General features: G+C 44.0%; 1 protein-coding gene across 1 annotated transcript in view; it reads right to left on the reverse strand.

Moving 5' to 3' along the window:
* HMCN1 (hemicentin 1) overlaps positions 1-14,669 on the reverse strand; it is a 325,809-nt gene that overhangs the window by 249,110 nt on the left and 62,030 nt on the right. The window contains exon 5 of the mRNA XM_079980967.1: positions 1,112-1,283. Coding sequence (XP_079837093.1) covers positions 1,112-1,283 — 172 coding nt within the window. The remainder of the gene's footprint in view (positions 1-1,111; positions 1,284-14,669) is intronic.

Consider the following 14,669-nt stretch of genomic DNA (forward strand, 5'->3'; position numbering starts at 1 on the left):
CAGGCAGGAAGAGAAAACTGCATACAACAGGCATGAAATTCTGGGTTGGAGACCTTGTTCAGACTTACCCTGTATCATCAAAGGAACTCTTTCGAAAGTAAATATACAGTCTTCCTATAATCCATCGTTCCTCCTTCCCCTTTCTCTTCTCCTGGCTTGCAATTGGGGTTAATAGCTGGCTGGACCTTTCTTTCTTTCTTCCCTTCCTATCTTCCTGATTCCTCAGCCTTTCTTGAGTTGGGACAGCCTTCCTCCTTTGTTCCCTAACTCCTCTGTACCTCTTTACCCTGTCTATATCTCCTTTGTATTGGACTTCCTCATGCTTCATCTGCTCCCTGTCATCCCTGGCCTGGGTAATAGGAGCACATTCATAAAGAAAGGTGTAGTGCCCTTCATTTTGTTGATGTGTGCGCAACATCTACTCTTGGTTTTTCTTCTTCTTTTAACAGACTTGCAGCAGTTTCCTTTTTAACTGAGTATCTTTATTATTTACAAAAATCTACATTGGTCGAATACAAATAAAATAACACAATCCTTTCCTCTTCCAGCCACCCGGCCAGAGACCTAATGCTGACTCATGCCCATTTACACACTGACACTTTATACCAGTGATGGCCAAACTCGGCCCTCCAGCTGTTTTGGGACTACAATTCCCATCATCCCTGACCACTGGTCCTGTTAGCTAGGGATGATGGGAGTTGTAGTCCCAAAACAGCTGGAGGGCCAAGTTTAGCCATCACTGCTTCACACTGACCCTTGTTGATCACATGTCCTTTATAAAGGCTCCTGTTGCTGGGTAGATTTTTCTGTTGCCTAGCAACCTGTTCAAGACCAATTCTCAACTGCTTTCTAGAATACTCCAACACATTTGTGCTCTGGCCCCATGCATTGCTCCCCATGAATTTGTCACCTAGAGTGTCCCAATGTAAAGGCCAGGACTGTACAGTGGCTGTGTCCAAACACTTTAAAGACCCACCTACTCTACAAATGTGTATTGTTTTCTTGTCACTTACTCCCCACGATAATCCTGAGGATTGCAGTTTATTAAAGTGTGGAGAATACAGACCCACCGTTGCTCTTCCTTTGAGAAAGTGGGACAATAATAACTCACCTAAAGGATCATGGACTTCAATAACTGGAGAAGGACCACTCAGGGACACTGTAACCTCTTTCAAACTAGGATCAAAAGGGATTTGCCAAGCATTTACAGCTGAAGTCAGGTGGTCTGTCGATAAGAGATGGACTTTGGAAGCTTGCACGGCTTCTTCGACCCATTTCAACACCTGAAAGAGAAGATAATGCTATGAACAGCTTCCATATTATAGTCCACTGGATGCATGCCTTGCTTTGCAGACCAGTAACACTATGAAATATCAACAACCTCAGATACGCAGATGACACAACCTTGATGGCAGAAAGTGAGGATGAATTAAAGAACCTTTTAATGAGGGTGAAATAGGAGAGCGCAAAATATGGTCTGAAGCTCAACAGCAAAAAAAGGGGGGGAAACAAAGATCATGGCCACTGGGCCCATCACCTCCTGGCAAATAGAAGGGGAAGAAATGGAGGCAGTGAGAGATTTTACTTTTTTGGGCTCCATGATCACTGCAGATGGAGACAGCAGTCACGAAATTAAAAGATGCCTGCTTCTTGGGAGAAAAGCAATGACAAACCTAGACAGCATCTTAAAAAGCAGAGACATCACCTTGCCGACAAAGGTCCGTATTGTTAAAGCTATGGTTTTCCCAGTAGTGATGTATGGAAGTGAGAGTTGGACCATAAAGAAGGCTGGTCGCCGAAGAATTGATGCTTTTGAATTACGGTGCTGGAGGAGACTCTTGAGAGTCCCATGGACTGCAAGGACAGGTCCTGAAGCTGAGGCTACAATACTTTGGCCACCTCATGAGAAGAGAAGAGAAGACTCCCTGAAAAAGACCCTGATGTTGGGAAAGATGGAGGGCACAAGGAGAAGGGGACGACAGAGGACGAGATGGTTGAACAGTGTTCTCGAAGCTACCAGCATGAGTTTGACCAAACTGCGGGAGGCAGTGGAAGACAGGAGTGCCTGGCGTGCTCTGGTCCATGGGATCAGAAAGAGTCGGACATGACTAAACAACAACAAACACTATGAAGCCATGATTCAGCTCCTTTGCAGTCATCCAGCAGGCAGCAGCCCTCAACAAACTGATAGGCTTATAGGCTCAAAGCAATTACAAGTACCACCTGTATCCTATTCAAAGCCACTTAACCCTTCCAGCCAAAGGCAGGGCCACTTGGTCATGCAAAACCACTTCCACCCAGATGGAGGGATAGCAGGTAGTGAAAGTGGCAAGCACTAGACGCCCCCCCAAAAAAAAACTGTCTCCCTAAAGTCAGCTTGGAGGGGAATCTGGCAAAAATAACCATGCAGGTAGGACAGAGGGGATCAGGGCCTCGCCCCTCTATACCACCTCCTTCACCCACCATGATTTGTTCCAGGAATTGTCAAACTTAGGTGGGGAAGCTGAAGAACTTCCTACAGAAGTAGGAGCAGAAATGTTTACTTATTCATACTCTGTCCAGAATACTTTTGGTATTCTGCTCACACTTGCCTTTTTCCCATCCACCCTTGGCGGCTTCCCCATGAACAAATGCGGCCCTTGGGCTGAGAAAGGTTCCTCAGACTGATTTAATCATTGTAAGTTTGCCATTTGTACAACTAAATTTCCCCAGCAGGAGCTCAGAACCCATCTTGCTAACCCAAATTCACTTTGACGGGCTTTGTCGCAGAGTTGCCATATTTGAAACAATCAAGAGACACATTAGCTGCATCGCATCAATCCCTTAAAAGCCTAAGAAGTCTTGAATTAAAACAATTAATTTATATGCACAAGGCAGTTTACTGGGGAGGTTGGAAGTTTGTGGCTGTTGTAAGCTAAACTCTTTCCGCGTATTTATTGACCAAGAGGCAGGCTGTTCAATCCTCTACCCCTATGGCTACTGGCCAGTCATTTCCCATCTGATAATTATTTATTATTATTATTATTATTATTATTATTATTATTTTATTTATACCCCACCCATCTGCCTGGGTTTCCCCAGCCACTCTGGGCAGCTCCCAACAGAACATTAAAAACACAATAAAACATTGAACATTAAAAACTTCCCTATACCACCAGTGCAATGCAATCCTATGTAGCCATACTCAGAAGCATGTCCTACACTATGGTCAATGGCGCTTACTCCCAGGTAAGTGTGCATAGGATAGAAGACTTAAGGCCTCAAAAGCCAATACACTCTGGATTATTCCAGGCTCTACCTTGAGTCTACCTTGGACAGTTAGCTCTCAAAACATTTGTCCAAACCAGGGGTCAGCAAACTTTTTCAGCAGGGGGCCAGCCCACTGTCCCTCAGACATTGTGGGGGGCTGGACTAATTTTTTTTGGGGGGGGGAATGAACAAATTCCTATGCCTCACAAATAACCCACAGATGCATTTTAAATAAAAGGACACATTCTACTCATGTAAATGCATTTTAAATAAAAGGACACATTCTACTCATGTAGAAACACGCTGATTCCCGCACCATCCACAGGCTGGATTTAGAAGGCAATTGGGCTGGATCCAGCCCCCGGACCTTAGTTTGCCTACCCATGGTCCAAACTGTCTGGTTCTGTCCCTCCAACGTATCAGATTCCTCTGAGTTTCACCTTGGGACTTCCCAGGCTTTGCCCAAACCTGCCTTGGTGCTTCTTGTACTGGATCCAAGCCTTGGCGCAGCTCAGGAGACCAACATTTTTACAGTCCAGTTCATGGTTTTATATTTTCCCTGCAGCTGGCAATGCACTCATTGCTAAAAGGTCTGTGCAAAAGTTGGCAGGTCCCAGCGCGTGGAGCTTTGTACAAACTGTTTTTTCAGTTTGGGTTCACATCCCCTGGGTTCGCAATGCAAAGCTTGAAGGATGAAAAGCTTCACCAAGCTCCCTGGATGTGAAGTCAAAAAAAACCCACGCTAGCCCCAAACCTTTAAAAATAGACTGGAATTCAAGTTCATAAACTTTGGCATGTTAAATGCGGCTTTAGGTTTCTTTGTTTTTTTGGACAGGTCTTAGCACATGTAATAGAAAGCAAAGAGAAGAGAAGCCCTTCGTCACATTGCTTTAAACAAAATTGATGTTATTAGCTTGCTGCCACGGGTGAAGGTGGTGTTGAAATGAATACAGCGGTACCTCGGGTTACAGACGCTTCAGGTTACAGACGCTTCACGTTACAGACTCTGCTAACCCAAAAATAGTACCTCAGGTTCAAAACTTTACCTCAGGATGAGAACAGAAATCGCGCGGCGGCAGCACGAGGCCCCATTAGCTAAAGTGGTACCTCAGGTTTAGAACAGTTTCAGGTTAAAAACGGACCTCCGGAACGAATTAAGTACTTAACCCGAGTTACCACTGTATTGAAAATTCACTAGGCATTCCCAAGTGTTTGAATCCTGGCCAATACTCCTATGTTACAAACTTAAGCATCCCTAGTACAGGGTAGCAGTAGGAGATAGAAATTAGCAGAAGCTTTCAAAAAAAGCTTTTAACTTCCCAAGCCCTGACCAATCACAACCTGTAACATCACTGCCATAAGCTCAGTATGTTACTGCAACTATTTTTAACATGCTGTCATAAGAGTACAAGTTACCGTACAGGCATGTCATAAGCCAACTCCAGGCCTCACATAGTTCATCTACCAATAATAATAATAATAATAATAATAATAATAATAATAATAACAACAACAACAATAACAATAATAATAATAATTTATTACTTATACCCCGCCCATCTGGCTGGGTTTCCCCGGCCACTCTAGGCGTTTTACAGTACATAAAAAATTGTAAAATATTAGACATTAAAAATTTCCCAATACACGGTTGCCTTCAGGTGTCTTCTAATAGTCAGATAGTTGTTTATTTCCTTAGCATCTGATGGGAGGGTGTTCCACAGGGCAAGCGCCACTACCGAGAAGGCCCTCTTCTTGGCTCCCTGTAACCTCACTTCTCACAGTGAGGGAACCGCCAGAACGCCCTCGGAGCTGGACCTCAGTGTCTGGGCTGAATAATGAGGGTGGAGACGCTCCTTCAGGTATACTGGGTTGAGGCCATTTAGGGCTTTAAAGGTCAGCACCAAAACTTTGAATTGTGCTACTGGGAGCTAATGTGGGTCTTTCAGGACCGGTGTTATATGGTCTCGGCAGCCACTCCCAGTCCCCAGTCTAGCTGCCGCATTCTGGATTAGTTGTAGTTTCCATGTCACCTTCAAAGGCAGCCCCACATAGAGCACATTGCAGTAGTCCAAGCGGGAGATAACTAGAGCATGCACCACTTTGGCAAGACAGTCTGTGGGCAGGTAGGGTCTCAGCCAGCGTACCAGTAAGTATTACAGCCCTGAATTCGGCAGACATAGAATTAATGGAGAATGAACTCATAGGTCTCTTTGAAGAGAAAGAGGACCAGCTGCCAAAGGGAGCATCACCTTGTCTAGCCCAACCACAAACCCATGCCTGCTTCTTCTGTTTAAGGACCACAGTGGAGAAGGCAAAAGGCACTATCTCAGGAACACTGGGGTGCAGAGTTACAAGACCGTTCCCTTCAATCCCTTACAATTCACATGAGAGATGGATCTCCAGCAATCATATGACACCTCCTTGCCAACTGCCCTTTGCTTCAGGTCAGTTCTCCCCAGACCTTGCTCAGAAGAACCCTGTGAGTTCTAATAAGCATAGAATTGTCGAGTTGGAACGGACCCTAAGAGTCATCTGGTCCAACCCCCTACAACGCAGGAATCTCAACTAAAGCATCCATGACAGATGGCCATCCAACCTCTGCTGAAAAACCTCCAAGGAAGAAGAGTCCACGACCTCCCAAGGGAGTGTGTTCCACTGCGGAACAGCTCTTACTATCGACAGTCTTACTCATACACGTCCAGCTTTCTGGGGCTCACTGCAGTTCATAATATCCAATCAAAGGCTAGATATGTGATACTGAACAACCTCTCACCATTAAAGGCTGCCATTCTTAAGGGCAACCAGGCTGGTTTAGATACAAGAAGGTGTTGCGTGGTGAGTTCCCCCCCCCCCCCAGTTGGAAAATAATGACACACAACAGAATTATTAAGGTTAATGGGCTATAAAAAGGCCACAACTTTATTGGTTACAGGTGATGAGTGGTATTGGCTTAGGCACTGGACCTAACCGACTATATCTGACTCCAGCCCGTCTGCTTGAAGTCCGGGAAGGGTTAACCGCCTGCTGATGCACATCAACTAGGAGCTCCCCCAGGGTCACCGATAGGGGACGTGCCTTAGGCCCTAACCTCCCTAGGCTTCAGACAGGGCCAAGCCCCCCGGAATCCTTTAACGGACTACCCTTCAATATTCAGGGCAGGTGATGGCGCTACCTCCCCTCTTTCCATCTACAGAACTATTCCAATGCCTAACCGCCAATACCCAGAAAGTTGTGACGATTTGCTACGAGGTAGGTGAAAACCAAGTGGCTTGTGCCAATTTGCCAAGTGGAAAAATTCCTACCAGGCCCCTTAACGGCGACTAACCGAGGTCCATAGCAAGGTCCAAGAAGGAGAACCTTAGAAGGCGGGAGGGTGGGAAAACAGGAGCAGCTGGTGGGCGGAGAAAGAGGGAGATCCCCGGCTGCATCCTGCCTTTATGGGGCAGGCCACACCCCCGGACCAACTCGATTGGCCGGCTAGGGGGTGACGCAGCCAGGAATCCCCCAATCGCGCAGGGCTGGCCTCCCACCCCACTCCCTGTGCACGTGGAGGGCCCGTGAAGCCCGCAACCCCATCTCCTCCTTAAGGCGGAAGTGGCCTTATCCTACTGGAGGGAATGGGGCAAGGGAGCATAACGACTGCAAAAGTCTACCCGTGCATCACGCACTTCTCTTGCAAACAACCAAAGCATTTTCCATGACAGTCAAACAGGCTGCAAGGAGGCAGATGATGAGGTTAACATCAAGTTGGAGAAGGGAACTTTAATTAGAAATCAATGAGAAGTCCTGAAAATTGAAGTGGTCTGCGGCGAATTATTTCTAGACTTAAACAAACATGCGATACTGAAGTATGGAATCTAAAATGTACTTGACATATGTTTTGAGTTTAAGAGTCTGTGACAAATTTTGCTCATTTCTCCCGCCCCCATACTAAATGGGCTACATTTACATTCAACTTGCAGAGTTAAAAAGGACAGGGGAGAAAGAGGGATTTATTATACTACTCACACGAGGGAGCAAATTTCATCCAACAAAGCTGTCTTTCCATACAATAAATGGTGAATTAATTAGCACCGGTGTCAATTAAGGAAAACATCACAGTTTTCAACATGGCTGAAGAGCGTAATTTCAAAGAAAAAAAGGAGAAGGGTTAAGCTTCCTGGCTGGAATACAGGAATGTGTTGTATGAGGGGCTACTGTCAAAGACAGTCCACCCAAAATTTCCACTGGGAAAGGCGACATTACTGATGGAGACTGGTAGGTAAGAGCATATTATGCCAGTCTCTCTTCTGCGCTGGCTTTGAGTCCATTTCCAGACCTGATTCCAAGTGCTCACATTAACATTTAAAGTTTGAAACAGCTGGGGGGGGGGGTTACATTATTGCTATTATTACTTGCCATTCATTTGAATTTGAAGGCGCCTTGCATGCCTCCTTCTGGCAACTCCTGCAGCCAAGCTGCTGCCAAACGTATTGCTCTGCTTTCCTTCAGACCACATCAGTGAGGCTTGGCATATTCTAAGAAAGGCCTCTCACGATAAGGACGTCCGCCTCTCTTGGCGTAGAATATCAGGACTGCTGGAGAAATGCTCCTAACGTTCCAGTGTGCACTATCGGACCCAATGAATGGATGCAATATTATCATTCACTCTATCATGGTCACGATGATGAGGTCAACCAAATAACAGAATCTTTGGAAAGCTTACCAGACTGGCCTCCAGTACCCTGAACTGAGGCCAAGAACCTTATTTTGCAGTTAAAAAGTAATAAAGCACCAGGCACACACTATTTGCCCCCCAGAACTGTTGAAATCTAACATTGACTGGTGGGCCTCCTTGCTAGGAGTAATATTCTCATTTGTGGATTCATCCAGGTTATTCCCTAAAGTTTGGGCCACAGTGATAGTCATCCCTATAGTCAAAAAGGGCCTTACATCCAATCCTCGTTAATTATCAACCAGTTTGCTATCTATAATTAGCAAAGCATCTCTAAAATAAATAAATAAATAAATAAATAATTAATAATAATAATAATAATAATAATAATAATAATTTCTATTTCTACCTCAGGGCAGCTAACAAGCAATAATAAAAACAAGTTGAATGAATACAACTTAAAAACAAGATTAAAATACAACATTAAAATATTGAAACATTAAAATATTAAAATGCAGCCTCATCACAGGAGGAGAAAGGAAAAAGAAAAAAGAAATAGAGGGAGGGAATCAAATTAGCTCCAAGCCAAAGGCCCTGGTCTCATGAGTCAGAGCGTTCCACCAGGCCGGGGCCAGAGTTGAAAAGGCCCTGGCTCTGGTTGAAGCCAATCTAACTTCCTTAGGGCCCGGGACCACTAGGGTGTTGCAACTTATGGACCTTGAGGCTCTCCATGGGGCATACTGGGAGAGACGGTCCCGTAGGTACGAGGGTCCTAGGTCCTATATTTAAAATAAGGTAAAATAAAATAACCTATAGGTCCTAGGTCCTATATTTAAAATAAGCTAGTTGACTGGATAACCAATGGAGCTATTATTGATGAAGAGCAAACAGGATTCAGACAAGGTAGATCCACCACAGACCATTGCTTTGTACTAGCTCATTTTATAGATAGGTTTGTTAAGAAACCGAGTGGCATGCTATATTTATTTATTTATCTGAAACATTTCCATGCTGCTCTTCAATTCAAAAACCCCCAGGGCAGTGCTCACAATAGCTGTAACACAACAGAAAGTAAAGCTGTATTTATAACAGCGCCAAACAAATAAAAACAAGTGGCAACCAATTAGAAAATCCTCTAGCAGATTGAAAACCAGATGGGTAACTTGCTAGAAGGCCTGGGAAAATAGAAGGGTAATTGCTTGGTGCAAAAAAAAAAAAAAAAAAAATTCTACATGCAGGGCACCCAAACTGAACAGGTTCTCTCTCCATTTGCACATTTTCTTATCTCAGAAAATGGATCCCTAAGAAGGGCCTCTGATGAAGATCGTAATGTTTAAGGCAAGATTTCCCTTGCTAGATCATGGGGAAGATCCAACGACAGCATCAGTTCAAGCCAAAGGTTAGAAGCTTACGTAATGTTGATATCAAAAGGCGTTAACCAGCTGTAAACATGATAAAAATGTATATGAATCAACTAAAAACCACTTTATATTGTGCGCTGAGATGTTCTCTTAAAAAAAAATCACAGCGAAAATTCAGAACACATTTGAGAATTTTAATTTCAAAATAAACACTCCAACTTGGCTTGACACATTTTATTATCAAGTCAAAGCCAGCTGTGTTAGCATGTAGTCTACTCAGGACACCAGTTTATAAAGGCAAAGGGCAAATTAGCAAGTTTGCAGTCCTGCCTAGAGACAAACAATGCAGAGGCAAAAGAAGAAATCTGGCAGGAAAATGTCATTTACATTTTCCAAAGACTCATGCAAGTTTGTGCCTGGGGCAATGTGTGTTACAAATACACACTCATCATAACCTTCTATTTAATGTTGACAATCTGCTCTCTCAATGTGCTCTTCGGCCAACTGTGCTGCAATTGCTAGGTGCAGCCGGCTTTTATCCTCAGTTGGTGGACAAGAACGTTAACTTCCTTGTTCAGGTACGACAACCAGGCTCCGCACCACTGGCTGCCCATGATTGGGCATTTTAAACTTCAGTCTTGGTGGGCAATGCAGCCAGCTGGGAAATTTAAAATGGTCAACCTCCCAAATGAAACACCCATTAAATTCTCACATGGGATTCTGATCTATTGTTTAATTTTCAGGTGTTCCTCCCAAAGATTACCTGAAGGGCAGCTGTCTCCCAGCTCCATCTGGTACACAGGCTGAGACCCTCCCTGTCTTGCCAGAGTGGTGTATGCTCTGGTTAACTCCCACTTGGACTACTGCGATGCGCTCTGTGTGGGGCTACCTTTGAAGGTGACCTGGAAACTACAATTAATCTAGAATGCAGCAGCAAGACAGGTGACTGGGCGTGGTCACCAAAACCATAGAACACCGGTCCTGAAAGACCTACATTGGCTCCCAGTACATTTCCTAGCACAATTCAAAGTGTTGGCGCTGACCTTTAAAGCCCTAAATGGCCTTGATCCAGTATACCTGAAGGAGCGTCTCCACCCCCATCGTTCTGCCCAGACACTGAGGTCCAGGACCAGGTGCACAGCCTGGGAGTCATTTTGGACCCACAGCTGTCAATGGAGGCGCAGGTTAATTGTGTGTGCAGGGCAGCTGTCTACCAGCTCTATCTGGTACGCAGGCTGAGACCCTACCTGCCCGCAGACTGTCTCGCTGGAGTGGTGCATGCTCTGGTTATCTCCTGCTTGGACTACTGCAATGCGCTCCATGTGGAGCTACCTTTGAGCACAATTCAAAGTGTTGGTGCTGACCTTTAAAGCCCTAAACGGCCTCTGCCCAGTATACCTGAAGGAACGTCTCCACCCCTACCATTCTGCCTGGACACTGAGGTCCAGCTCCAAGGGTCTTCTGGCGGTTCCCTCACTGCAAGAATCAAAATTACAGGGAACCCGGCAGAGGGCCTTCTTGGTAGTGGCGCCCACCCTGTGGAACGCTCTCCCATCCGATGTCAAGGAAATAAACAACTATCTGACTTTCAGAAGACATCTGAAGGCAACCCTGTTTAAGGAAGTTTTTAATGTTTGATGTTTTATGCTTTTAATATTCTGTTGAGAGCTGCCCAGAGTATTAAGAGGACACCTTTAGGGAAACCTGCAAAAAACTCTGCGTTTCACAATAAGGCAACAACTTGCCCAGCAATTTTTTGGGAATATGTTGGAATCTGAAACTAGCCCTAAAGTCCATTATTCTACGCACTGGATCATGGTGACCAAAAGGAAATAACTGGACCTGTGTTAATATATAAGAACACGACTGGCACAGAGGAAAAACCGCTCTGTTTTAACAAATAACGTGCTTGCATTCTCGAGTTCATGAACAAAATATTTGCGTAGCCTTCAGCAAAGGTGTGAAATTTCATCAGTTCTATGGAAACATGCATGCTATGTGCTATTTTTTACATCTGTGAATAGCTGAGAGAATATACAATGCCCCCGGCCCCATTGCTTGACAACAGCAAGGAGTCCTCTGTACCCTAGGCTTACAAGTGCTACAGAACCTCATTTAGAATTTGTGTCATTTAAAACTATCTGTATCTGCATGGTGCTTATCCAAAACGGTTCAGAATTTCAGGTGCAAGGGCCTGGGTTCAGTTAGTATTGATGGGATTGTTTGCTTTAACCAAAAAACAAAAAACAAAGTGGCTTTTAGCCAGAACAAATGCTAACTTCAGAATGCAAGCAAGAAATGTTTAGGTGGAATTTTCAAATCTCCTTTCCCTGGTGGAACAATCTTTACCCTTTGACAAGCTAAAGGAAGTAGACTAGAATAATTAGGCCTTTATTACTTTACAGGCCAGAGCTTGGCAGGCTTAATGTGACGACAAAAATGACTGCAATGTTAATGTATTTGCAATAATCGGCGCAGGACAGTCTTGACACAACACTATAAAATATGGCTGGAATCCAGGGGTGTGTGCATGTTCCCCATCCCTAGCCAGGTGTTTCTTTCAAAAGGCACTTTTTTACACATTCCCAACTCCAGAAACTTCTAAGCTGTTCTTTAGTTCCTTCAAATCGGAAAATGGTTTGGGAATTACACACAAGAGCTTTCTCGAGGAGAAAAACTACCATGCCCCTTTCATGCAGGTCTTCTGTCTTATTCCTAAAATGCTTTTTGGATTCAGGGAGATTTACAGAACGGTTTAAAGAGTTCTAGGGAGGAGCGCATTCTGAAAAGGAAGCTCTGGGGGGATATCCAGGTGCATAAATTTCATGCACACACTCCTCTGGATTTCAGCCTGCGTCTCTTATGTTATTTATCACACCAAACTAGTGCTTGAAAACCTGTAGGGAACCAATAATACACCAGATAAGCACTACCAGATAAGCGTCTCCACCCCCATCGGACACTGAGGTCCAGCTCCGAGGGCCTTCTGGTGGTTCCCTCACGCCCTCCCACCAGATGTCAAAGAGAAGAACAACTACCAGACTTTTAGAAGACATCTGAAGGCAGCCCTGTTTAGGGAAGCTTTTAATGTTTGATGTATTACAGTATTTTAATATTTTTTAGGAAGCCGCCCAGAGTGGCTGGGGAAGCCCAGCCAGATGGGCAGGGTATAAATAAATTATTATTATTATTATTATTATTATTATTATTATTATTATTATTACTCAGGGCTTATTCGCACTTCTGCTTGTCCAGTGCCTAGAAAACACCTTCCCGACTCCTTTCCCAGGGAAAACCCACTCTTTAGTGCTAAATCAGAGCAAGCATCAATCTGGAGAAAACCCAAATTGGCATTTGCTCCAATTGAGCACTAAAGAGCAGTTTTTCGCAGGGAGAAGCAGCGGGGGGAGAGGAAGTGCAGACGAGTCCTTATTTGGTGTATCTGAAGATTGAAGTCAGTGTAAAAGAACCACTGGTGCTCTTTTATTTATTTCTTTGCTCTTACTACGGTTTCTGTTCGATCACATTAAAAGCTAAAAAAAACCCCTGTTTGACCAACAAATGGCAGGGCCAAAAAAACGCTTCCCCCATTTTTCAAAAAGTCATTTTTACTTATTTTATGTTGCCCTCACCTACCGTTCTCCTCATAAAGAAATGTGATTGATTGCGACTGCATTTACTGATGATGCCATTCTGTTAAATGCAGCCTCATGATGTCATCCCATTAACTATATGACTTTATTGGACTGGATCATCAAATAACGTTGCAAAGGGAAACAACTGAGCTGAAGAGATTTTGAAAAGGGGGGATATTTGCACAATCCATGTTACTACCTTACAACTATTGCTAGCGTCCAACCAGAATTGGAAAATGATTAATAGTAAACACAGCTAACTTACATATTACAGTGGTGCCTTGGTTCTCAAACTTAATCCATTCTGGGTTCAAAAACCAAGGCGTGGCCTCCGGTTGGCTTCCAGACCTTCTTGCACTCAAACGGAAGCTGTGTCGGACGTTTGGCTTCCAAAATACAATCGCAAACGAAAATGTCTTGCGAGTTCCTGTGGGTTTTTTTCCTTCCCCCCCCCCTTTTTCTAAGCTGCTAAGCCGCTTATCCGCTAAGCCGCTAAAAGCCGCTAAAAGCTGCTAAACCGCTAGTAGCGCTAATCTGCTAAGCCGTCAATGGGCTTGCTTCGCAAGACGAAAAAACCACTAGACGAAGAGACTCGCGGAACGGATTCTTTTCGTCTTGCGAGGCACCACTGTACCACTGTAGTTGTACTTAAGGGTTAATCTAACGAAGTTCTACTCAGAGTGAAACCATTAAAACTAGTGGACCTAAGTAATCAAGTAACATTATATACAATCCTAATACTTTGCCAGGACTTGAAGGTTGAACAGCAGCTACGCTGCCAACATTATATATGGCATAGTGTCGGATATGACATAACAAAGGATGCACCATTGTTAATTTTGCATTCCAATTCTGAACAGAATCAGACTGAATAAAAACCTATTCAAGAATACTTCCAAGTTTAAAGCTGCTTGAATAATCCAGACTTCGCTGCCAGAAGGTCAAGTACACAGCACTGTCTCTCCTCACTGACAACTCCTGGTTAATGGCTCTAGCCAAGTTTGTCAAATAATAATAATAATAATAATAATAATTTTTATTATTTATATTCTGCCCATCTGGCTGGGTCTCACCAGCCACTCTGGGCGACTCCCAACAGAATATTAAAAACACAATAAAACATTAAAAGCTTCCCTAAATAGGGCTGCCTTCAGATGTCTTCTAGAAGTCAGGTAGTTGTTTATTTCCTTGACATCCAATGGGAGGGTTTTCCACAGGGCGGGCGCCACTATCGAGAAGGCCCTGTGCATGACTACAGAGTACAGGTGATTTTTTTTGTCATGGAAACTATTAGCTGGAAATGCTTCCAGAAGGTATGCTAAAAAATACAGGCCTTCCCTCCTCGCCAGCTAGAGATGATGTTGTAAGAGAACAATAGACATGAGGCCAGTCTCGTTTGGAACTGGGATGGGAAGAGACGCACAGAATAATAGACTTACAGAACTGTAGAGTTGTAAGGGACCCTGAGGATCATCTAGTCCAACCCCCCGGAATGCAGGAATATGCAGATGTCCCATGTGGTTATTGAACCTACAACTTTGTTGTTATCAGCACAACGCTCCAACCAGCTGAGCTAATAATGGGCTGAGATGACTGGCAGAATCCGGGACCAAGGAGAAGAGTCAGTGGAAGAAGATTGGAAAAAATTTAAAGTATATCTTCAAAAATATTGTAAAATTAAGGATTGTTAGAAAGATGTTGGAAAAAGAAAATTATGTGGTTTGGGTAGAAATGATATAAAGGATTAAGTAAAAATGAATTGATGAAAGA

This window comes from Podarcis cretensis (assembly GCF_951804945.1).
Source record: "Podarcis cretensis genome assembly, chromosome: 6".
NCBI lineage: Eukaryota > Metazoa > Chordata > Lepidosauria > Squamata > Lacertidae > Podarcis > Podarcis cretensis.